At 41.1% G+C, this 26,406-nt stretch overlaps 3 protein-coding genes across 3 annotated transcripts; 1 reads left to right on the top strand and 2 right to left on the bottom strand.

The window, feature by feature from the left end:
• Window positions 1-1,085: 1,085 nt before the first annotated feature.
• LOC137913922 (transmembrane protein 11, mitochondrial) lies at window positions 1,086-3,452 on the bottom strand. Its single transcript, XM_068757543.1, has 2 exons — window positions 3,406-3,452; window positions 1,086-2,191 (listed from the first exon to the last, which is right to left on the bottom strand). The coding sequence occupies exons 1-2, from the start codon at window positions 3,450-3,452 to the stop codon at window positions 1,675-1,677; spliced, it is 564 nt and encodes a 187-aa protein (XP_068613644.1). The 3' UTR covers window positions 1,086-1,674.
• A 1,240-nt stretch (window positions 3,453-4,692) lies between these two features.
• Window positions 4,693-7,747, bottom strand: LOC137913920 (protein NATD1-like). The gene is made up of 3 exons (XM_068757541.1): window positions 7,654-7,747; window positions 6,623-6,741; window positions 4,693-6,180 (listed from the first exon to the last, which is right to left on the bottom strand). Exons 1-3 carry the CDS (start codon window positions 7,745-7,747, stop codon window positions 6,064-6,066), a joined length of 330 nt encoding a protein of 109 aa, XP_068613642.1. The 3' UTR covers window positions 4,693-6,063.
• Window positions 7,748-23,183: 15,436 nt separating this feature from the next.
• LOC137913932 (ATP-sensitive inward rectifier potassium channel 12-like) lies at window positions 23,184-24,692 on the top strand. Its single transcript, XM_068757555.1, has one exon. It carries the CDS (start codon window positions 23,184-23,186, stop codon window positions 24,462-24,464), a length of 1,281 nt encoding a protein of 426 aa, XP_068613656.1. The 3' UTR covers window positions 24,465-24,692.
• Window positions 24,693-26,406: the final 1,714 nt, after the last annotated feature.

Genomic DNA, 26,406 nt, shown 5'->3' with positions numbered 1-26,406 from the left:
GTTATTAAGCACACTCTGGTCGTCTATTAGCAAAATAATGCAATTGTCTTAAGCCTTCCATTTGTACAATCATCAATCCGTTTATTGGACTGGGGGAGTTTTCAAATCATCTGCATTATATAATTGAATTTAAACTATCTTAAAATAGAAGACTGGAAATCACAGGAGCTATAGAGCACTGTCTAGTTTACCAGATGTTGTGTGTCAATATGTGAAACCTCAACTCCTCCATATTACAGCAACCAGGGCATTACTTGAGGTGCTGCTTCTATTGACTAGAAGAAACCATTGAGTGTAGACTTCATTTAAAGCAATGTTTTTCAACATGAAAAGGCAAAAAACATAACACTTGTTAAAAGTTTCAGAACAAAATTATATTGAACAGCAACAATAGTTGCACATTTTCACCGACTGAACCCTTTAACACCTTACTGGAGCAGTTTAAACATTTGGTAAATACCAAAGAACAATATAAGACACAAGCAGAAATTTGCAAAAGAATCCAAGGATAGACTTTTACATTTACTTCCATTCACGGGATGTGGCTGACCGCACACCTTTGTTAAGCAGCACTAACATGTTGACCTTGGAAGTAAGATAACAGATGGAATTAATTTCTGATGTTGTTTAATGGAGCTTTTCAGAGAGTTACATGAAATTCTCTTAGGGAAACTTCATGAACAAAGGTATCGTTACAGAGCTTTATATTGATCATTTCCCGTTGTCAAAGAATTTAAAATGTGTTTCTTTAGAGTCGTTAAAAAACGAATCAGTCACGACTCGTAGAATCCAAGAAATTGATATCTGAATTTAATTTTATCAAATTGTTGTAGCCTGTTATACAATTTGTTGTCCACTTTTTCCATACTTTTAATACTATAGTATTCAAATTGTCAAAATTATAATTACCTTTTCCAGAGACCCTAAATTTGAAAATTTCCTACACAAACAGGAACCTAAACAAATGAAAAAAAAACATGAAATTAGAATTCGCTATGTAATTATTTCTAGTGTTAAACAGTGTCTAGATTTAATAAGAGTGTTTGGCATGACTTTAGTGTAATATGCAATAGAAGCAAGTGAGAAATGTTACTCAAATGACAGGAAATGTGACTAATACTCTAGAGCAATCTACATGAACAAGATACAATTTTGAATACATTGCAGTTATTTGTACTTTTCTTTGAATTATGTAGAATGCATTTAATAAAAATGATAAAATAAAATACAGAAAAGTGAGTTTGAAACATTCTAATGTTTAATGAAAAAGTGGTGTGCTGATCAAAGAGGTACAGCAAAACTATGAGGGAAAGGGAAAGAGCTTGATTTTCAAAACATGGTTGTTCATTTCAGCATCAACAGAATTAAGTCCAGAGGAACTGCAGTCATATCCTTATGCCCTATGCTTGTTGTGTACCAGAACTGTGGGTGGAGGATGCAGGAGGAAGAGGCAAGTGTGCTATTGTTTTCACATACAAGTAAAGGACATTAGTGGAAAATAATTCCTTCAAGTTATAACTAATTCCCATAGTTCGAAATGAAAGCACCCACCATATAAGTGGAGCTCAATGCTGGGCCTGATCATGACTTCTGCTTTCTTACATCTGGGGATAGGTTCTTTTTTTTTTTTCTTATACTTTTTAAATCATGGTTCTTAAACTGTCTTCAGTGCAATCATATTGCGTAGAGTTCGTAGATCTTCTTGGCGCAATACGCCAGAGCAGTCAGTGCTATCGTATTATGGAGTCTCTTCCTGTGGACGTCATCCCTGCGTACCAAAACCACGGGCGTCGAGGAGGTGAGCGTGTGGAGCGGCAGCCGAGAAAGTTTTTGGCTGTCATATTCCACCTGGTACTTGCAGCAGGGGTCAAACTGCCACGAAATTCCATAGAGGGCAGCACATGCTACACTGAGGGCACCGGTGGACAATGCCACATAACGCGAGTATTCAAGGGACAGTGAAAGTGGCGTCATGAGACAAGCAACGCCTGACAACACGGCCGTCTTGTGCAGGCAGTTGCCCACGGTAATCCAACGGGCTGTTTCATCTCCGATGCGTGTGGGCTCAATAACAATGTATTTATACTGGGCCTCCAGGGCCTGCTCCAGCTCATACTCAAACTGGTCCTGGGCATTCTCCCCATTGTAGATCTCATGCACAATGTAGCAGTCTGTCGCCGCCATTACTCCTCTGTGCAGAAAAAGAAGAAACACAGAAAGGAGAGTGTAACAAGACTCAGTAAAGAGATTGGTTTGTCCAATTATCAGCAAATTGGCAATTACACACACAAATACATAACATGCATGCTTGTTTTAATTAAAAACAAGTTTTATCAACAGGACATACACACTATCTTCTACTGATAACACCATGTATGATTTACTGTTACTTTGTTATTAATCACTCCATGGTGCTGATAAGATAAATCCCATAAAAAAATCCACAACTCGATGGCATTTAATTAAAATAATACTCCGTTAAGTTGATGTGACTGGATTCCTAAAAATATGACGTGGTGAGTGAGAGGCCGTACGCGGTTATTAATCTGCCTCCTACAATTTGACCTACAAAATATGCAACTCAGCATTTCAACAGCCAATATGCCAAATGCATTTTGGTGACTCGGGTTGCAAAAGTAAATTTGTCGAATAAAATCGAAAACAATTTACCAAAACTTCACAGGTCCTAGCTCTGCGAGTGTATTAAGAGAATTGCCTATATTTTATAACTAATATACTAATGTTTATACTCATAAAACCGGCGTAAGATTATATATTTCATTGATTTTAAAAACCTTAAACATGACAAACTTGTGTGTAGAGGAGTGCCAACGCGCTGAGGCCTTCTAGTACGCGTTAAGCAAACACTGACGAGTGACCATTTACGAAGAACAAACGCATTCAGACAGGACATTACCCGGAAGGATCGCCGTGTTGAGCACATAATGTTCCTGATAATCGCTTTCGCAGCATCGGCTAAAACGCATGCATAGCAGAAAGTTGGAAGACCAGCCTGCGAAGTTGGGGATCGTTTTAATGTCACAGCAGATAGGCAACATTGCTAACTAAGCTAGCATTGTTCAGCACGTGGGCCTTAGGTTATAACCCCAGAGTTGGTATCCACGCACAGCTACACGTAGCTTTTGTCATTTGATAATTGGTGCGAAATAACCAAAACATGACCCGAGATGCTAAGTTTATTTCCCTGCTAACGCTAGCTTGGTGCACACGTTAGCATGCTAACGTTAGCTAAACATGGGAAGAAATTCAAACTTGTCTCGTTGGCTTTTCACTTTAAATCCAGAATGCTGTGCATAATCGGAATATGGCGCGTCTTGACATCTAAAAACTGTTGAATTACGATGACACATATTCACATAACGCCGTAGATGAGGAGAAACTGACCTCTCCCTGCTTACTGGGACACCGCGCCTCCTTGCCAGCGACGCCATGTTGGAGATGCAATCGTGATTTCAGCCGACGTATGATAATACTCACCCTTCTGGGTAATGCAGTTTAGAAACACTGTCAACGGACCTCTTGTATTCGAATAGGGACTACAAATACCATGATGCAAGTACTCGCGGCTCAGTTTTGTATGGAACCAAATAGAGAAGTTTTAAGCGTTCATATTCAGGATTTTCACGTGACTGAAAGCCATGATTAGTTTCTGAAGAAATTAATCTAACATCAAGGAACGTTTGTTTTTCTGTCCTATAGTGATATTAAACACAGTCAAAGTGAATACGAAATAAATTAACATTTCAGGTAAATAATTATTAAATTAAGCTTTAGTTATGTATCATTGACAACAAGGTGAATACAATAGAAACGTGTACTTTCCTCACTTCAGGCCCATTAAATATAGCTGAACCCCCCTTTTAAGGGCTGGATTTATATTTCTGTTTTTCTTTCATAAAGATTTGCAGTTGTTTTATTAAAGTTTTTTGTGTGCTTTATTTCATTTCTAAGAGGAAAAGGGCATGGCTCTCGATCAAAGCAATTAGTCATGTTTACGGTAATAATATTAGAGTATGTGTGATTTGGTGCAGATCCAAATTAAAATCCGGTTCCTCCATCCACCAGTCCCATTCACAGACTGATGTTGGGTTATTCAAAACAACTTTGGACGGTGTCTTCATACTTCTTGGGTTTACGGAAAGCTCGTTAAATATATCGTGTTTGCAGAATCAGGTGCTTCATAAGAAATCAGATGTTGACCTTATTCCTTTGCTGGCAACAGCACATTTTTGTTCTCCAAAGTTATTCACAGATTCGTCAACAGATAGCGCCAAACCCGAATATAGAAAGCAGTAAAACACCTTCTTCAAATGGGTGCGTTTGATTAGAGATGTGGCACCAATAATAACCGATATCAATATCGATAAAAGTTTTGTGACCTTGTATGTACATGTTGTGATTTTCAAGTCAATCAAGGTAGACATCAAAGTATTTTCTGAACAAAACGCTGACACTGCAGTCCCCACTGAGACACATTATTGTCTTTCTATCCAAATTCAGAGTTGAGCAAATATTTCTGCTGACAGGAATAAATCCACTTTCAATAAAAAGTGTATTGTACGGTATCAAAACTTTCATTGGCCGATGGCTAGTACCTGATATTAATAACGTGATGACAACTTTATTTTTACTTTTTATTTACAAAAAGAATGAGAGAGAAAATGTCTCAGGCAAAAAACAAAAAGAAAAATAAGGATTGGTACATTTTGCACATTCGGTAAGCCACAGGCGACACTGAAAACAGAAAAATAAAATATCATCTTAGTCTATCAATAGGCGTATGTCAAATAAAGGAAAGGGTTACAAAGGGAGTGTGAATTCTTGCTATTACCGGTAGCGCTCTGTGCTTACAGCAGATACTATGTCATACCAGTGTGTTGAGAAACCTGAGGTATTTCTCTCAACACAAGATTGTCAAAAGCAAAAGCCCCTAAAGAGCCAAAAAGTAAGCCACAGTAAAACCCTTTCACAAAAGGTTTCTTTTAAGACAGCCTTTATCACTTTGACATTAGACGGTGTCAGTTCCATGCAGAGTCATTTCTTCTGGAGGACAGACACCAAAGAGAGTAAATGCCCTGAATATAGCAGTGATATTTGCTGGTTTAAATAGAGGTTAATTACTATCCTCATTGAGGTGTTGTACCACGCAGTAATAAGCAACAGACCATATTTGTCTTATGGATGCTTGTAACAGTTATAACACGTATAACAGGGGAGGTTTGGAGTTTGTCTCGTCGCTTGTTCAGGATTGCATCTCCAGAGTCAGATATTGTCAGTTTGTGTTCTTTGGTTTGCAAGTCCCTGCAACTTTTACTCATCTCATAACTCTGATAATGGACAGCAAGTTTCAATTATTGAGAACAATGGAAATTGGGACAGTACATACACATATATATATATGTGTGTGTTTCAGAACTGCATTTCACTTCAATTTCTGCAAAATTTGGAATTCAGCCTTAGAAACCCAATTTATTTCAAACTGTGGGGTGGAAAGCAATAAAAAAAAAAGACAAAAACAGTATAATGTCAAAAGTCATCACAGTTTGAGCATCAGTTTAGTCATCATTGCTTCGCTTTGAACTATTATCGAGAGCGATGCCTGAATTGGTCATCTTAGAGTGCTGCTCACAGCCAGTGAGTCAAATGGAGCACATAAATTTGCCAAGTAATACTCCACCCACATTTGCTCTTATTACCATGCCAACCCTTTGCTTCCAGTCACTGACAGATGTACATCCTGAAAGTTTTTGTCTGAGGTAACAGACTTAGGCTTTGGTTAGTTTAATTGCTCAAAGTCGTGACCAGCTGAGACTCACCTGTCTCTGGTGTCTCCATATTACTGACAGAACTGACCCATCACATAATGTTCAGTTCACTGAGAGAGAATTGCCATCACTCATTCATTGGTCCCTGTAATCACTCAATATCACATTTAACAATGCTGTGGAGACCCCTTGTTGTGCATCAGCCTGTAACTCTAGAGCATGCCGCCATACAGGAGCTTCTTGCTCCATCTCCTCTCTGCTGGAAGGTCATGCAGGGTCATTGATGAATATGTTCAAAATACTGAGGCTGAGGATTCTCTTTGACATATTTCTGAATGTACCAGCAGGTCAAGCGGGCTTTGAGATCCTCTTCCACCACAAAGTCCATGGCTGCCTGCCATCACAGAATAAAGAAAAAGACATTTACATTTTTAAAAATAAAGTATTATATGAGATAGTAATTTACATGGAGATTTATGTGATTTATTTTTATCCTCTACCTTTAAAATGAAACAAGTTATACTTCAATATTTTTCTCAGTCAGGCAAAAGTGAAGTCACGCAAATAAGGCACTTTTACTTTTCATAATAAAGTAGCTAATCATTAGTCTACTTTGGATTCAGAATTTCATATTCATACATTGCCATTACGACATATTTGCGAAGATCCAATATGTATTCAAAAATATAATCCAAAAAAAGGCTATAAACAAAATGTAAAGAACATAAGCTGTAGAATTTAGCATGCGTGTAGGCTAGAAATATACCTGGTCCAAACTGGGCCTTGAAAAATGAACAATTACTGTGGATATAACCAGTCTTATTAAGCCATTTCACCTTGGCCAGGTGCTTTGCAATTCCTCTTCCTCTGTAAGCATCAGGAACTTCAGTGTGTTGCAAATCCACCGTCTTCTTCCCAACGTATTCATACAGAAGAACTGCACGATCATGTGATCCTGAGGGCAAGAAGGGCAAACGAGTTGTAGTTCTCACTCGTGCAGTTTTCTCCACCCAACCTAGTTTCCATGTGGTTCACAAATAGCAACCTGACACCACTTTGCTTACAGGATACTGATCATACTTGTCGGAGCTCAAAACAAGCCAAATCCACTGGATTCACACAAGTTGCTCACTGTGGAAAAACAGCAACCACCAAAAGAAAAAAATAACTTTGATTGCATCACATCACACATTTAACACAACATATTAATAAAGCCTACTGGATAAGTTGCAGCTCGAAATGTGTGCAAACAAATACTGCTCAACACGATAAGGCATTTGCCCTGAAATGAGATGGCTGTTTACTGTGGCAGTAAGATTCTAATTCCTCAGGTTCGTAGACTGAAGACAAAACGTGAATCTAATTGGACAATGAGGAAACTCCAAACTCATATGAGCTTGTTACTAAAGAGATAAGTGCTTCTAAAGTGGTTAATGACTGACGTTTCATTCATAACGTCAGAATGTAGGAGAACTGGGTCGTTATGATGCGACTTTGCTGACAAGAACAAGTCTTCCTTCAGGAATGTCTTTTGTGAGCGGATTTCTACTGAAGGCTGCCAAGTCCTTTCGGGAAAGCAAAGACAAATAAATATTCGTCGAGCCAAGAAGGAAAGTGGTGAAGTTTAAAAAGAGGGCAAGTCGCCATGGTCTGTTCAGCTTGTGAAACACAAAAAGCACGTCTGGATAAAGAGTAGACATTCCCACTAAATAAAATCGATAACGCCTTTCTGTCTGAAACGGGTAGCCAGGGTTATCAATAAGGCCATGACGACGATACTGACAGCAAGAAGCAAGGCTAAACCGATAGCTGAGCTATCATTAGCCAGCTGCCAGCTAGTAAGCTAGCGCGTCTACAGTGAACTCACCGTTCAGTCTTATCACAAACTGCTGGCGCTTTTTATCGTGTTCCACCTGGATCTGAGCGTTTGTCGCGTCTAAAGCATTTGCTGCCTGTGCCATGGTGGCTTGCTGCAGCTGCCGGTGAATGCTACGCTCCCTTCGGTGTTGCTGCTGCCGATCAGAAATGGCTACATGGTCGTCAAAGCAAAACACAACAGCCGACGATATCAGCTGTGCGATCACGTGACGTGCGGCCAATCAGCAACAGAGAAAGGCTCGCACCAACTTCAGCGTTTACTGAGTAATGATTACACAAATATAGTAAAATACAATTGGTAACCTGTATCAACGGCACTCATTATTGCATATGTTTAACTTTATTATTTTTTTACAACTTGTTTCTGCATATTCAAATATGTTTCTGCACATAAATTATTCTTGCAAAATGTTCTTGATCCATATTCATTAGATTTTAAACTGCAGGGCACAAATATAACTTAAGACTGACAACAATTTTAGCAGAACATGTCTGCAACTCTCCTTGTGCATAGGGTGTAGACAAGTTCACCAGAGTCCCAAATTACAGGCAGATGTCCCGAATACTACCACACCTGTCTTGAAATTTGACCAAACTCCGTTTTGATTTGTCATTGCCCAACAAAGAATAAATCAAATATTAATTGTTAAACATTTCTTTGATGTTACACTCAGACGGGCACTGTCTGGCATTTATATTGTTTACAGTAGTGCTGTGATTTGATAAACTACACACAACACTGTTGAATAAGAATATTTACAGGCAGGAATTCAACAGCTGCCTACAGTGTGAGATTCATAACATGGGCATCCGGTAGGAAGTTATGAAAACAGAACAGGTCACCTAAGGGGCAATCAGATTTTAGTTGGGGGCCATTGCCTCCCTGGTCTCGAACCTGGACATGCACAAATAGCATGTGTGTGATAGCACGAGGGTGCATGACATGTCCATTTATGAAGGCACATTAATGCTGAAAATGTCCCCACAGGATTCCGAACAACATATCCAGGCGATATCAATGTTCATTCCTGACAGACAACGAGGACACAGTTTGTCAGCTTTCAACAGTGGAGATTTGGAGTAAACACCAACAGTTAATCAGCTCGGCGAGGCTCCAGCATAACCCGTGACCTGTGTTTGGGATAAGTGGCTGAAGGCGAGACGATTACGAGTGTCTTGTCTTCAAGATGAATGAAGCCGTATCCAAAATCTAACTCATGTTCCTGTCGCCGTAATTTATGGGGCCGATACCTGCTGAGGAAAATGCACAGAAACTTATGTGGTTTCTTGAATCCACACAAAATTACACACATTCACAGATACCAACCCGTTAAATGCGCCTCTCGTCCTATTCATCATCTCCGTTTCGCTACTGCTTTGCACTTTTTGTTTTACCATGGCTGCACCAATCACACCTAATGGTGTGACAATAGAGTTCCTGTTGTGTAAAACATTTTTCACAGACAAGTGATGTATCTAACTAATGGTTGTTGATGGTTCAGGCCAGGTCACAGGACAGAAATCCATAGTGACAGCTGTGTCACAAACGCAGCCAGAAGCTAAACTCAAGAGAAGTCATGTGTTTCTTTCCACCTCCGCTGTGTTTTGTTCTTCTCCAAACTGAAGATTGTTATCTTGACATAAATGTGCCTGACATTTGGGGCATTTCAGAACAATACAGGGACAGTTATGTCAAGATTACCAAAAAATCTAAGAGTAATCCTGTTAAGAGGCTGGCCTAATCCCACATAACTCTAATGAAGTTTGTCAACTCTGTATGGGATTGTGTGTGTGTGTGTGTGTGTGTGTGCAAGACGTAGACCTGTTTGTGGTTTGTTCTCTGGTTTTTCCAGTGAGAGCGGGACAGACATCTTCATCTGCAGATGGAAAACGATTTCAGACATTAGTTCTCCTTTTAATCGTAACAGTCTTGTATTTGATTTTCTCTTTGCATTGCTGAAAATGATGTCTAAAAGTCCAAGGTAGGTGAGCATTACTTTCCTTTGTGATTTTTTGTTTTTGGTCTAGTATCATTGCTGTTTTGTGTGAAATTAGAAGGATTGATTCAATAAAACCCAAATCAATAGATAATCGATTTACAGTATATACAGACTTTATTATATGACTTATATGACTATAATGCAGAGGACATAATATTTTAGTGGCAATAACATTCATAAGTAACATCACAATATCAAGTAACGCTTCTGATTAGCAACGAGAATATAGTCTTTGTGATAGTTGTCTGCCAGCATATTAATCAGTAGCTTCTGCTTAGTTTACCAGCAGTGATATTACACCCACAGGGCTGCAAATCAGACTCTAACACTGGGATTTAATGCATAGCAAAATACTCCTCCATCTCTCACAAAGAAATTACAGCTTCTAAAATAACAATATCTCACAGCAGTTAGGATTTTTAATGAATATTTAAAGTATAATCTGGAAAATGGGCTGTTATATTGTCCACAAATTAGTTTTGATTGCTGGTTTTAATTTCTGAATATATTTAAATGAACTTTTGTGACTTTCACCAAATATTTGTGCAAAAAGACATGGTGATTTTTTTTTTTATTATTCTAAAAATTGTGCTTATCTTACAGGTGGCCTGATACTCTGGTAAACTCTAAAACCAACAAATCTACACAGAAGGCATGGGGGAAGGTAAGAATTTGGTCATTTGGTTTGGTAATTTAGTTTATGACCTTGCACATTCACAGACACAGACTGATTCATTGCACCAACTAAAATGATAAATTAGAATAAAGGTAACATATAAACTTAAAATAATACCTACCGGTACTTAACATTTTTTCTTCTTCATCATTTTTTTTTAATAAAAAATAGCCCCTGTAGAAAAAAAAGTTAGATGCTAAATAGGCATGGATAAATTATCTGATTAAAGGGGGGGATCAGCTATAGATATAAATGTCTTTACAATTATATAAGCTATTTCCTCAGGGTAGTACTCTATTTTTTATTAGATATACATGCATTTCATTTCGCTTGATTTATGCAGGTTTTCGTGGAGGAAGACCACAACAGCAACAGTTAAATGCTGCTCAAGTTGCTACGTCAGGATTCCTCTAGCGTTCTGTAATCAATTTCTCCATCTTGTGGTCCGACCATAGGAAAACTGCCTCTGCAGTTTGTGAGGTGACATCTCCAGACTGCTCTGGTCTGATTGTTTGCATGTGATTAAGTTTAGTGTGTATGTGTGTATGTGTGTGTGTCTGCGCGTGCGTTGGTCAGATGGTACATAAGCAAATTAAGAGCTCTTGTGAGGATTAGCAGGTTCTCTCCAGTGGTGAGTGGATTGCATGTCAAAGATTCCAAGTTGGGATGGAGCGGAGAAAGAAGTGCAATGTCTGAAATTCAGATCTCATCTCAACTGTTTTATCTATTCACATTTTTATTGTTTGTATTTTTTGTTTTATTTTATTGTTTTTACTATGTACACTGTAAAGCGTCTTTGAGTTCTAAGAAAAGCGCTATACAAATAAAATGTATTATTATTATTATTATTATTATCTGTGTCTGTTTTTCTCTCTGCCAAAGGAACGAGCAGCAGCAACAGTAGCGGCGTCCAGAGGAGGCACCGAGGCCGGCAGCAGTAAGCCTAACAGCTTTAATGTTAGGCGCAGCAGCCTCAGCAGCAGAGGTACTGCCCCGAACGCTCCTGGCACTTTGAAAAGAAGCAGCCTCAGCCACCGAGGCAGCGCTTGGGACCAGGGTACCAGAGCATCTCGCCTCTGCAGCAGCCGGAGCTTTTCGTCCCTCCACACCTCCTCTCTTGCTGCAGCTCCCTTCATGAGAGGCAGCCACTCTCTCAACAGACTGGACCAGAGATCCACTGGTAATGTCATTCAGGCTTAATTAATGAGTGCTTCCCAGACTATTTGGAAATATAACAAAAGAAGCTCTTTAAATTGTTTTATACAATGCTCCTCTGTCCATACTGGTGTTTCTGAAACATGCAGATGCAGCTCCAGGTTCTCAAGTAAAAAAGCAACAAGCCAGAGAAAGGAAAGTGTTGAATTCCAACCAGCTGTCTTGCAAGGCACAAATCAGGTTCGCTGCTGTTTTCTGATTCTAACAATTTATGTAATATCATGCTATATTCTAAATGAATTCTACATGATAGCACTTACATGTCAGCTGTAATAATCTTCTATTTATGATTTAAAGGCAACAAAACGATCAGTGTCGTGACAACACAGAGAAAATGGAAATGGAAAGCCACTCCCCTGAGCGAAGCGAGTCTTCCTCTTCTGTGGATTCATCTGCTGAATGGCATCATCACTGCAACAACGTAAAGAAACAGGTACTTTAATTATTTTATTTCATGTACGTTTATAAATCCAGTTTGGTTTGTGGCTGGTTCCTATAAATAGGCCACATCTTTGGTCCAGTGTTATTTGTTATCAACTGCCTTATCAAAAGCAAGTCACTGAGAAAAACATAACTCTCTATAACTAAAGGTTAATGCAAGCCATACAGTATCATCATTGGCTATGAATGGCTAATTAAAATGTATGAAACAGGTTTTCTTTAAATGTTGGAGTAAAGAGGTGTGGGTTGTATAGGAGCCAAGCTCCTCTGGCAATAATCAAAATTTACGTTAAATCAAATTACCTCAAATATAACTTGGAAAAATACATTTACTGTTTTTTTTCCACTTTAGGGGGTTCTTCTGAATACTATTTCTCTTTCTCTCATTCCACAGAGCAGAGATGGAGTGTACACCCTCTGTGCTGTGACCTCTGGCATGAAACACAACTGGGTCCAAGCCGTGCTGAAAAATGTGAAGCCTCGTCTTACATTTGATCTCAGAAGGTAAATTATAGGGCGTTAAATATTTTTTTCCACATTGCATGTCTGTTAGGCTGCAATGTGGATTTAATAGTTTTAACATATTACCCTTTATGTATGGTCTAAAGAAGCCTCTTTCCTATCCTCACAGCGCCCCGCCAGAGCAGACACCTCAACAGGAACCAGAGCAAACAGATAACCTGTTAGTCAAGAGTCAGGAGAAAACTGAGACCAACACCGGAGTCTGTGCAGAGGAATCACCTCCACAGCAGAAAGAGGGACTCAGGACGCAGCCGGAGAGAGAGAGGAGTTCTGCCGATGGAAGCTCTACATCATCAATGATATCCATCTCTCCTTTGTCATCCTCTGTCTATCCTCCCCTGTCACCCTCTCCACCTCCTCAGCTTTGCTCCCTACCGGAGGGTGAAGGTGCTCCCACACAGACGGGTGAATGATTGGAATGAAATGGCATTTTAAATGGTTGCATCGTGGAAACCCATAGTGCGAATGGAACCTGTATTCAAATACGACTGTGTCTAACTGTATGTGCACTAGATGAGTCAAATGCATTGTTATTGCATTGCACAGAGGGAGCTGAAACCGACAGCTGTACTTCTACAGGAACGCTGCCAAATCCGATTGTTGATGAACAATTAAACGTGCAGAATGAAACTGAGCACCAAGATAATTTAATCGACATTGGCTGTAAGTGCAGAAACATGGAGGACAAACCTTGTAAGCAGCAAGCAGCGCAATTTGCCAAAGAGGTGAGTTCATGTTTGAGTATTTATCATTTTATTGCCTTTAATGATTTTGTCACAGGATATAACAAGGTGCTCAACCATGAAAGTGATACAGAAACAGTTCACACATGTGCTGAAGCAACAAGGATGCATACCTGTTTACTGATATTTCGCTTATTTTATAGCTGGAACAAACGCAAAAGGAATTGTGTGGACTACAGCAATTCAAGAGGAATCTGCAGGCAGAACTATGCCTAGAGAAAGAGAATCATTCAAGGGAATGGATTCGTCCCCAGGTAACAGAGGGCCATCGAACATACAAATATTCATTATCTTTATTAGCACTGGTCAGCTGTAGCTCATGCTACATTCTACTGTTAAAAGCCAATGCAGGATGTAAGAAAATGTGGGTTTGCTGCCATTTGTATCTATGGAGCAACTGGCAGCTGCAGATATATATGAACTAGAGCTGCATGCAAAACATAGTGTGTCCTAAATAAAGCTTGCTGGTGTCTTGCAGAACGAGCTTCTTTTAAATCCATCTGAACAAATACTGGCTCTCCAGCAGCTGCAGAAGATGAACCATGATCTCCGCTGTGAGCTGGAGGCTCAAAAGGCAAGTCAGGAGGAAGCCAGAGAAGATGAGCTACGGCGAAGAGTAGATCTCTCACCTCCACAAGCACAGTTGCTGGTCACTGGTGACGCCGCCGCACTTGCGCAAGCCCATATGGAGCAAGATCGCCAGCGGTTCCTTGAGCTGCAAGTGGAGTGGGAGCATTGCGTGGCCGCCCTGAAGTCCCAGCTGAGTGTCAGTGAGGAACAGAGGAAGGGCACAGAGTTGCGATTGACACAGCTGCAGCAGGAGGCTGCTCGCTTGCAAAAACATCTTCAAGCAGTGACGGCACAGTTTCATTCTAATGAGGAAGCACAGGCTCAAAAGGAGGCTCGGCTGCAGAAGCATCTGTCGCTGCTTCAAGAAAGCCAAGACAGAGAGCGGAAAAGCTTGGCTGCAAACCTAGCACAGGCAGATCAGCACTCACGAGATCTTCAGGAGAGACTGGACAGAGCTGAACAGCAGGTGGAAGACCTGTCGAAGGTTCAAAGCAGGGATATTGATGAGCTTCAGGAACAACTAGCATGCACCATATCTGCTGTGCAGACACTTCAAGTTGAAAGAGACCAGCTCGACCGCCATTGTCAAGAGCTGCAGACCAAGATGTCTGAGGCAGATGGGGAATTGAGCAGGCTGCACAACCGCTCGAAAACAGACGAGACACACTATTACAATCTTGAGCACTCGTATGAGACAGTTTGTGAGGAACTGCGGCTGGCCTTGGGGAAGGTGCAAGAAAAGGAGTCTGAAATACAAGTTATCCGAGAAGGCTATGAGAGACTTCTGGATAGGAAGGAACAAGAGCTGCGTGAGGTCTTACTGAAGATGGAAGTCTTAGGCAATAGCCTGGAGGAGACAGAATTGCAGCTGAATGAAGTGTTGAATCCCCCAGAGCATGCTCCAAGAAACGAGAGCCAACAGAGGGCAGATCTTCGTACTGTAAATGCCAGAAGGCCAATGGTACTAGATATTGGACCTAGCAGCTCAGTTGCCAAAGAAGATTCAAGAACCCATTCTGACTCAAGTACTTTTGCTGCAGTAGATAACCCAGAAAGGTTTATTTCTGTAATCAACCTGCTTGAAACAAAACTTTACTTAACAGAGGAGAAGTTAAGAGATATTATGCAAAGATTGGAGGAACACCAGGCTCATATTACCTGCAGGGACCCCCAACTTTGCTCCCAGCTCACCCAGAGCCGAGCCACCGCTCAGCACCTCAGCTTACAGCTTCACAATCAGGCCAAGCAGAGCCAGCATTTTGCCCAGGAGACAGAAGAGCGCTACAGGATGCTGGTTGCCAGGTTTCAGTTTGCACTTAACATCATACAAGGCTGCAAAGAGAGGCTTCGAATCACCCCAATTAATATTACAGACATCAAGAAGCGACTATCGTCAGTCGCCACCTGCCTTTATCAGGGACAGAGAGACGTGGAGAAACAACAGTTGGAATCACATAATGCCCGCAAAGGAGAGGACAAGATCCTCAATGATGAGACATTAGCTGGAGTTGAGAGCAACATTACCAGCGAAAGTACACTCAATAACACTTTACCCTCAGGAGGAGACAGGGAACGTGTTGGGAGTTGTTTGATGAAGGAACTGTTTGTAGTAGAACGGATGGCATCTGTCCTTCAGAGTCAACGTAACATTGAGAAACTGTCCATAGTGACAGGAGAGCGTGATGGGGATAAGGCACACAGCTACAAACGCATAATGTCCCACAGATTGGTCATGGAATCAGAGGAGCGCATTCAGTTTGGGGGAGCAGAATGCAATAATTATAATGTACCTCTAAACCAGGCCATCGGTCGAGTTTGTGTCGAAGCGGAGCTCATTCATGCTGCCTTAAAATTTCAACATGAGAGGATGACTCAAAGTAAAAATCAAGCAGTGGAGCGTCAACGAAAGGATTTGGCAGATGTCAGTCACCCGGAGTTGGCTCCTTATGATGAGAAAGTACAGGCAGACAACAAAGGCTCACAAGGATCTGTAAAAAGGAAGGAAAGGGCGGTCTCTGATTTAAAAAAGATGGACAAAGTACCACAGTGGTTAGAAAGACTTACAACTCGGCTGCAAAAAAGGGCTAAATGCCTGCGACAACTCTTCCAGGAGATTTCTGGTGACAATGGAGTAGAGTGTAGTGAGGAGGATGACTGGGAAAAGGCTTCTGAATCAGAATTAAATCAAATAAAAGAGCAAGCAAGGTTGATTTATTTGTGGGACAGACTGCACTTGGATTTGGAGCAGGAGTCGGAGGAAACTGAGGTGTTACAGGACAAGATGCGATCTTTGTGCGTGAGATCCGAGGTGAGATGATTTCAAAAATATTCCCTGCATAAAACATTCTTGTCACGTTACAAACCTTTGCCTCGCGCTGAAGTGTCTCATTTATATCACCATTAAGTAAACTGGTAAAGAACATTCTTTTCTTTTTTTTTCTAGTTCTTGTCATATTTTTAATTTGTGTTTCATTTGCAGAGTTTAAAAGAAGCTCTTTCTATCCAAGAACAAACGAAGCTGTTTGAGTCTGTCTGATCCAAATGAGACGAGAAGGTGGAATCTGCCTTTAAAAGAAAACTGCTGCTGGGTCATGTCATGTTATGTGATAAGAAGCATCAACAAACACCAGCTTCTCTACATGAATATACAAATAAATACAGTATGTATATAAATGTATTTGAATTAGAATTTTAAGTCCACTGCGCAGTGTAACTGACAGACACCTTTTGTATCTATTCACATAAAGTATAGCTCAGTGTGTTCCACCAGTGCATCAGTGTATAGAGTGTTATTAACATATTGCGCCACTAGATGTAGCATAATACAACATTTACTCCACCAGCAGAGGCTGGAGAGATCATGTAAATACAGTACAGTATAAGAAAATCAAACTCTGTGTTAATTCTCAAGCAAGTTTTAATTATTCATTCATTCTTTTCTTTTGGAACAATACGATGCACTTAGTACTACCCATCAGATTAATAATTTGCTTCCATAGATGATTAAATAGTAAATTGCATGTAACTTTCATATTTCAGGAAGAAACGCAACCATTTCTTTAATGTTGTATTTTATTCTGAGCCATAAACTTTCACGTTATGTCCTTTTGACTAAGACAGATTTTTTTTCCAAATGTAATTGCCCCATGCAGTGATGATAAATAAAATTAATACTGGGTTGTATTTTTATTCCATCCAAGGAGATGATATATAATGTTTTTCTAGTATTTAACAGTGTCTTGCATAAAGCTAATCACTCATCACTGGATGGACCCACTGAATGAGAGCAACGTGTATCTCAAAGCCTTTAGAAAATGACCGTGAAATACTTAAAAATATGCACTAATAAATCTTCCGTCCGATAGTGGTCATGGGAATGTTCTGAATAAAAATACTTGAGAAATGCAGCAAGAGTCTCATAGTCTTATTCTCTGTTCTGTTCTGAAGTATACTGTAATATACAACAGACTCAAACACGTACATGTTTTTGTGGACGGACCAGTCGGCCAAATGCTGAGCTGTCGCTCTGCTACTCAATGATACATAAAGCTGACTTGGCAGAATTGTGGTCACTCCATGGTGTAGAAGATTTGTCACCATGCATGACGAACACAATCACCTGATCAACCTAACTACTCGGCTCAACGTGTGCGTTTGATTGTGACACAGTGTAATTTACACTGTGTAAACTGAGCTCTCAGCAGCAGGGAAAAACACTGACGTCTGTTCTCACGTGGGACACACATTAAACCCGGAGGTCACCGACGAGAAATCTGAAACATTTCCAGAGATCTGATTTCTATGTACGTTCTCAGTCCAATCATATCTCAGTGTCCTTGCAGAAGACGTCCCTCTGAGTCATATTCTTGGTGAGAAACATCACCCCTAGTTGAAACCTAACACTCGTATTCACTTCGCTGTGATTTTGGACTGAGAAACTGCAATGGTGCAAGTCCACAGTTTGGAAGAACAATGCTAAATCTTAACATTAACCAGTTTGGATAGAATTTAGCAATTTATCTGTATTTCATTGTGCATGTTTGTTCATAGGTGTGCATTAGTGCACCTGCAGGCTTTAAGTCTGAGCTGCCCCACAAACGCTCCGGACCATCATGACTGATTAGGGCTGATGCAAAAAACACTGGTGCACCTGCTCAGGCTGCAAAAATAAGTGGCCCATTTAGACATTGGAAGATCAATTATTTCAAACCACAGAGAGGCTGGTCCAATCAGCAAACAGAAGCCTCCTTCCTCAGTCACAGATCTACGTTTCCTCACGTATAACAATCTGTGTTTGTGATTTCAAACTGGAGTGAAGAGCAAACAGAGAATTCAACAGATGCAGGCTACAAAACAGAGTTGAACGCTGCATGTAGTCAAAAGATTTCCTGACAAGCATGCAACATTTCCTGGATGTTATATGATGGAAATCTGTGTGTGCAGAGCAGATGTGGCCCTTTTGTCCGAGTTCACAAGGTATTTTCATGATCTTTGGTGTTGATTACGCTTCTCTGGTACCGTTTCTCCAAGTAGAGCAGCTCCGTATAATAAGTCTTGTCTTGTGTACATGAAGGATTTCTTCCTCCTGGGTGGGGGCCCAATACATTTCTTCCCTACACAGGCTGTTTATCTTGGTTATTAAAGGAGACTCTTTTTGTCAGGAAGTTTACTTTTTTCAGAATGTGGTAAAATAAAATATTTTATTTTTCTCTTTTTATTTTGAATTCATTTTCCTTTGGGACAGTTTTTTTTATTGACTGTATAATTAAAAGCCTTAAGATATGAAAACAAGTTTCATAATGGAAGCACGGTGGCGCAGTGGTAGGTGCTTGCTGTTACCTCACAGCAAGAGGGTCACAGGTTCAAATCCGACTTGTGACTGGGTTCTCCGGCTTCCTCCTTCCACCAAAAACATGCGATTATTAATTAGGCAAATTGATTACACTAAAATTGCCCATAGCTGTGAGTCTTCAGAAGATGAATGCATGAATATTCAATTAGTCAAACACAAAACTGCTACCTACATAACCCATGTCCACACTGTTTACCTTTACCAGTTGTCGAATACTAATTCCTATGCCATTTTGATGGTCGTGCGAGTGAATCGAAGATAAATGGGTCAGTCTGTGTGGTTGATTCCTTTCTCCAGCAACTGCAATTATAAAACAGCAATGAGCAGGGATCGAACAAATACAATGCAAAAGAGAGCAGGAACAGCAGGGGGCCTGGTGAGATTAGCCAAAACAGACGGTCACACAGTGGTATAATTGGAGGACCTGCCATGAACCTGATCCTAAGTGTCCTTCAGAGTTAGTCACGCTCATGTCTGGGTGAGATGTAAGTGAACTGTCGCTGATCTGACTGGTGTCATTTGCACCACATCACAACATGATATGCCTCTTAAAATTAACGAGGAGAGTGTGTGTGCTGATTTTCTGAAAAGTAATCGCAGTATGATCAAACAGCAGCAGCAGCGCTGTCCTGAGTGTGGTTGGACCTGGCCTACTTTGTCCCACTGCAGTGAGGCGGCCTTTAAATAACTCTCTGGGGTTTGGCCTCCCTCTGTCCCCATAAGACATTTCATGTCCCCATCTGGCCTGCCGTCTCCTGCCTGAACCATAACCCATTTACAGGCCTGGTATCATAGTAATCGTACAGTACCAGTAACATAGTGGGGATGTGCAGCATCAAAACACGCATCCCGCCCACCCACAGAAGATGTTCTGTATAAATGCCCCGTGTAAGAGTATTAGAATCAACACATGATCTGCTAAAGTGTGAAAAACCTATCAAATGATTTATCTTCAATCTCTTTACTTCCTCACAAATGCTTGCATGCCAAAGTTTATCCTGAAAAAAAAAATATTCTATGCTGTCGTATTTTAGATGAATCTTCCCAAAAACAGATGCTCTAGTTTCACTACTTTACTGAACAGCACTAAACGCGCTTCAAAATATGTCTTCCTAGAAAGCTGATCCTCAGACTGGACTTCCTCGGAGGCTGTCATGTTCCAGTCTCGGAGGCTGTCATGTTCCGCCTAGTGAATGTGGGTCAGGCCAGTAGTGGAACCGCTGTTCCTCTTTCTGTCTGGTGAAACTCACAGAAGGGAAAACAAACTACGTCTTGGTGCAAACTTAAAAAAAAGCAAGACTGGAGTTTGGATGCTACACATAGTGGATTTTTGAAGAAGGCTATTGAGTGATGACAGGTAAGGCGTGCCAAAGACTCTCAAGTTTAAAAAAAAAAAAGCAATTGATATATAATTAATCCCCAAATCTGATTCCATGCTTGATATTTCTTAAATTTGCAGCAAGAGAATAAAGTATTTCAACAACTATTTCACTGATTGCCATGAGATATCTACGGCGTCCAGAGGAGGCACCCAAATGAGCTTTGGTTGATTTCCTGCTGCATAACCAGCAGCAATTATATCACTACGAGGCAGTTAGATGAAGATGGTGAAAAATATACCTGTCTCCGTGTCAGCATCTACATAGTGATCATTCTCGCTTTTATATGTCTATCGCCTCTGTGCGAAAGGATGCCCAGTCACAGTTGCAGCAAGCCTAATTAAGGCTCTCGCTATTCATCAGCCCCGTGATGCACGAGAAGTTCAGTGATTTCCTCCTCCTTCTGGGCGAGTGCACCCACATAAGACGAGTGAGTGATGTGCAGCAAGAGGCTGCCTACATGTCCAACATGTTCAAAAAGACCTGCAGTGCTGTCTGAATGGGTAAAAATGGAAACCACACCACCCACTCTGTGATCTGGAGTTTCAAGTAAAGACAGCATGGACCTGACTTTAGTCGAGAATTTCAACCACATCTTTAATACGTACCGTATATCATCGGTTGATTTTACATCATGAGACACCATGAGAGGGAGGGGGGGGGGGGGGGGGGTGAGAAGAGCTGAGCAGTGAGCAATAGTTCGCTGGATGTGGGATACAGAGTGGGATCTGCTGCAGAACAAGATCAGATAGCAGATATACCAACAGAGTGTGAGAGTGTCGACTGGCCACGGCTCTAAAATAAACTGAGGCACTGATTTTCTTATTGGACCCCCCCCCCCCCCCCCCTCCCCCGCGGGCCATGTGAGTCCGGCAGAACTTTCATTTGACTGTAATCAAGTCGCACAATCTTGAGGATCGAAACTATGACTTTGGAGGTTCACTAAAGTCGTTTTCTAATTTCTAGTCAGCTCCTGATTTGACTGGATATAAATCACTTTGGAGGACTTGAAAGTGGGAGTGATTTGTAATGCTCTCCTCAGTTTGTGGAGACAGAGATGCGTTAAAGCCAGGAGGCATGGACATAATGGTTCTCTGTGGCCATTTCATTTTCTGCCTCAGGAGGCTGGAGTGGGTTCTACCCGTAACAGAAGAGTTGAAGGAAGCCCAGGAAAAAAACATGCAGCAGTTTGGCTAAAGGTCTCTGAGATCCTGGAAGAAACTGACATTTGGAAATCAATCTACTGGGAACTTTTGCAAATAAGGTAAGCTGCTTGGAATTTAAGACAGTGTAGGTATTACTCGTCTATGCTGCTGGAGCCGACACTCTTTCATAGATCCCTCAGTCTGTAGTCTATAATTGCTAAAATTCAAATCTATTTTCAGTGAGACCAGCTTTAATTGTGAGAAATGTCAGCAGTGAAATAGACCGATCTCTATCCCTGTGCAGGCCACAGCTGCACGGCTACAGTGAGAGTTGGGCAATCATGCAAATAATAACCTATTATTATCCTTTTGACTCTCAAAATCCTGCTTCTTAGCAACTAGAGCACTGAAAAATAGCAGCAGTCGGGGAAGAAACACCCATAAAAAACAGTCTGTGTAGAAAGTGTCCAAAATACATCATAGCTCTTTTACCTGCTGCTTGTTGAACACCTGTTCTGTGGGTGTCTGCATCCCAGTCTAGAGAATCCCTGGGTGGGACACCTGCATAGATCTCATTGTGAAGTTTATCTCAAGTGTAATATCAGGTGCTTCCTAATTTCCCTGAGGGAAGCTTCCCGATGGATTAATAAAATTATTTATATCGAGCTGTATCTATTTCTTTTATCTTTTTTTAAACTTTAATTGTGATTTTTTATATTTTTTTATAGTAGAAGCAAGAAAATACATGTTTTTTGAGTTGAGTTAAACAGCGAAGAGCAACACAGTAGATATTACACCTGCTCAACTTGTGAGCATGGTGAGAATGTCGAAGTGCAGCTTAGAGTGCATCTGTGCCGCGTCGCACTGGCGAGCGCAGGTTTCTTCCTTGGTGTAAATGTTTATACATGTGTTATTGTGTGAAACAGTGTGTGTGTGTGTGTGTGGTTGGATTTCTGCAACCCGATTCTGTAATATATGTTTATATATATATTATATATATAAACATTGCTCTGGGATTGCAAGGTATGAAAAATAAATTTTATGGGCATTTAAAGCCCCTCATTTACAAACTAAACATAATAACAAACTTTCTTATCCTGTCAGCACTACAAAAGCTGCTCGTGCTGAAGGTGGCAGTTTGGACCAGTCGGTATCTCCTCCATGATACCTGTTTTCGCTCCTGTCTTTTTCAGCCCATATTATTTTCCCATTCAGCCTCATGGGGGAATCACACAGCCTCATCGCAGTGCTCCACAACTCTAATAGCTTTGCCAGCTGGAAGAAACAGAAGATACGTCATGTAAAATGGCAGGGCATTGGATTAGCTGGCTATTTCTGTACCTTGTTGATCAGAGAAACATGTAATGCATATACCAGTGCATTTCCAGCAGGGCTGCAGGCAGAGGGAGAGAGCAAAGACAGAAAACGGCATTAAAGAAAAATGAAGACAGCAAATGAAATTAACCGTAAAACTTCTATATATTTTCTATGATATAATCAACATATAAAGAAGCTTCAAAACAAATCTGATTGTAAAATATACTAATGATGTTTACAAGTATACAAATCTTAACTGTTGTTACTGCATCAACAGAGGGAAATACAATATGATTTATTATTCGGTCCTGCAACTATTGAGCTGATCACTCTTCAGAATAGTCCTTAAGTGGTAGTAATAAAAAGTATTTATAGTCGCTGCTGGAAAGCTGCTTCTGTCAACAGCACGTACATAATATCCATTTAGTCCACATTATTATCGCAAAGGCAGAAATAAATATACCTTGTTGTTCTCTGGTTGTCATAAATGCATTGCGGAATGATAACGCTGTCATACTTCTGTCATCTGTCCTTCCTCAACAGGAAAGGACTTTTGTGTCTCGCCTTTCCGTTCCACCTGTGAACCGCCCAGGAGCCTGGCCAGCACTGCATGAACCAGGCCGTTAGTGTGAAGCCACTTGGTTCTGTCCCACTGAGGCATGAGTGTGGGAAGGGCCCACCAACGCAGCTTTGTGTCCTGTGAAGACGAAGGCCTGAGGCTGAGTACCATGCCTGCTGTGGGCAGCTTCGGCAATGGCAAAATACACACAAGACGCAAGTGTCACAGCCGGTTTGTCAGCAAGGCTGGCCAATGCAACATCCATTTCTCAAACATGGATGAGAAGTCTCAGCGGTACATATCTGACATCTTCACGACCTGCGTGGACATCCGCTGGCGGTACATGTTCCTGCTCTTCAGTCTGGTGTTTGTGGTGTCCTGGCTGACCTTTGGCCTCGCATTCTGGGTCATCGGCCTCCTACATGGCGACATGGACCATCACGGAGGGGATGAGAGTTTTGTTCCGTGCGTCATGCAAGTCAACACCTTTGTGGCGGCGTTCCTCTTCTCTATTGAAACCCAGACAACCATTGGGTACGGCGCTCGCTGTGTGACGGAGGAATGCCCGGCTGCTGTCTTCATGGTCGTCTTTCAGTCCATCATCGGCTGCATCATCGATGCTTTCATGATTGGCGCCATCATGGCCAAGATGGCGAGGCCCAAAAAGCGAGCAGAAACTCTCCTGTTTAGCCACAACGCAGTCATCGCCTTGCGTGACGGGAAACTGTGTCTCATGTTCCGGGTTGCCAATCTAAGGAAGAGCCACATTGTGGAAGCTCATGTGCGAGCCCAACTAGTCAAACCCCGCTACACAGAGGAGGGGGAATACATCCCCCTGGATCAGATAGACATGAACGTGGGCTATGACAAAGGCACAGACCGTCTGTTTCTGGTGGCGCCTCTCACGGTCATACATGAAATTGATGAAGAAAGTCCATTGTTTGGCATCAGTAAGCAAGATCTTGAAGCGTCCGACTTTGAGATAGTGATTATACTCGAAGGGCTGGTGGAGGCCACAGCCATGACGACGCAAGCACGTAGCTCCTACGTGCCGTCGGAGATCCTGTGGGGCCACCGCTTTGAGCCCGTCATCTTTGAGGAGAAGAGCCAGTACAGGATCGATTACGCCTACTTTCACAAAACATTTGAAGTACCGTCCACCCCCAGGTGCAGTGCCAAGGATATGGAGGAGAGGAAATTCACCACATCTGGCACCAACGCCTTCTGCTATGAGAATGAACTGGCCTTCATTGGTAAGGACAAAGGGGAGGAAGCTTTTGATGAGGAGAAGAACGGGAAGTATTCATCAAATCTCCTCAACGAGCAGGTCACAGCTTCCGGAAGGGATCACGTGTCTTCCCGTAGAGAATCCGTGATGTAACCTTCGGATCGTGCTTGTTTATTGTTGTTTTTGTTTTGTTTCTCGATGCTGTGCAATGGAAAGCGTCAGGTGAAGAGCCATGACTGTGATCCTACTGACATGGTGATGCTGCTGAAGACATTTTTGCTGCAGCTGGAGAAACATTTCTCCTTTGTACCGTGCAGACAAGGATGCAACTTGTCAAATGTTACCTTGGAAAAACTATGTATTTGTTTCCTGAGATGGTTATGGAGCTTTATGAAATGCAAATAAAACAAGTGTGTTTCCATTTGCAGATGTTACTATTCATAACGTGAAGGACAGGAGCAGAGTTTTGTATGATTAATGTGAGCGATACCATACACAGTATCGTGTATATTATTGACTGTATTACTTTCTGTCTTAATATTTCGGCCAGTGGAAAGCATTTGACCCAAGCTGAAGCCAAGTATGTAGTTTAGTTTTTTTCTCACCAGTTTCCCAGAAACAATATGTACTTTTCCATTCTCTTGTTTTCATGAACAGTTTTATTTGGCACATTGAAATATCACAAAGGTTCTATGGTAAGCCCTCAAATAGCCAAACTATTGCAAAAACAATGTTTACACTTGGCTGGTATATGGTGTGTGGTTAAAAGATCAATCAATGTGCAATAGAAACATATTTATCAGCCAATCAGAGACATGAGGAAATTCTAATATTCATCAATTAAATTCATGAAGCAAATATATTCATTATTTCATGCGTATCATGTTTTCAACAGTGGCAGATATGAAGATGCTGAGGTTCTCCTTGGGAGTGACCAGGTTGGACAGGATTAGAAATGAGACAATAAGAGGGACAGTGAAGGCTAGACGTTTTGGAGACAAGGTCAGAGAGAGCAGACTTCGATGGTTTGGACATGTCCAGAGGAGAGACGGGGACTGTATTGGTAGAAGGATGCTGAGGATGGAACTGCCAGGGAACAGGGCTAGAGGTTAACCCAGGAGAAGATACATGGACGTAGTGAGGGAGGACATGAGAGTGGCTGGTGTCGGGGAGGATGATGCAAAGGACAGGGTGAAGTGGAGAACGTTGGATTGCTATTTCAACCCCTAATGGGACAAGCCGGAAGAAAAAGAAGACGAGGTTTTGACTGGCTCTTTGATTACATTGTCTCATTGGTTCCTCTTGTGGTTTATAATTATCTGGCATTAATAGCACCAATTGTTTTTGCCGGTGGTTAAACATCTAATTGTGATGGAGCTTCAGGCAGTGAATGGAATTTTGAATAATTTAGCATTTTATTTTGCAGAGCTGCTATAAATTTGAAACTTAATTGAAAGCATCAGCATTCTTTACACATGCAAACTGTTGCAAACAAAAAAGCACACATTTAATTGAGACAAACATTATTTTGGTCTTATTCTTATAAATGAAGTCCACAATTCCTCTTTTTGCTTGGTGAGATTCGTTCCTCCACATTTCTCAAAATGGGATCTCCATGAGGAATAACTTTCACGCCATTTCAGCAAATCTTATTTCATTTGTATTCATGCGTCGCTGACCTGAGCTGAAAATAATCACGGTGATGTTGCTCTAGAAAACAAAGTGTGGCTCCAATGGTGCCAAGAGGACGACTGAGAAATCCCTGCATGTTATAAGAGGGAGGAACTAATTTGTACATTTGTCAGGCCATTGTTGTAAATAAGTATTTATTATTTGGTCTTAGCTCTATGGCAGAATACACTACGTAGTAATATATTATTTAAAACGTTCAGTGTCAATAACAAATATCTTGAGCAAAGCAAGAAACTGGAATTGCTTCTTAAATGTGTCTAATGGACTCTTCCTGTCTTCCAATAAATGCGTCTGAATCAATGGTCACTCCTTGTGCTCTCCTCACAGGGTTTGATTTCATTTGAGACGGCAATTTATGGATTTACAGACAAATACAAAGTTCTACTTTTGATTACAATAAAGT

Source organism: Brachionichthys hirsutus, unplaced genomic scaffold (genome assembly GCF_040956055.1).
Source record: "Brachionichthys hirsutus isolate HB-005 unplaced genomic scaffold, CSIRO-AGI_Bhir_v1 contig_850, whole genome shotgun sequence".
NCBI lineage: Eukaryota > Metazoa > Chordata > Actinopteri > Lophiiformes > Brachionichthyidae > Brachionichthys > Brachionichthys hirsutus.
Note: the sequence above shows the minus strand (reverse complement) of the source record. Positions and strands in the feature narration are given on the sequence as shown.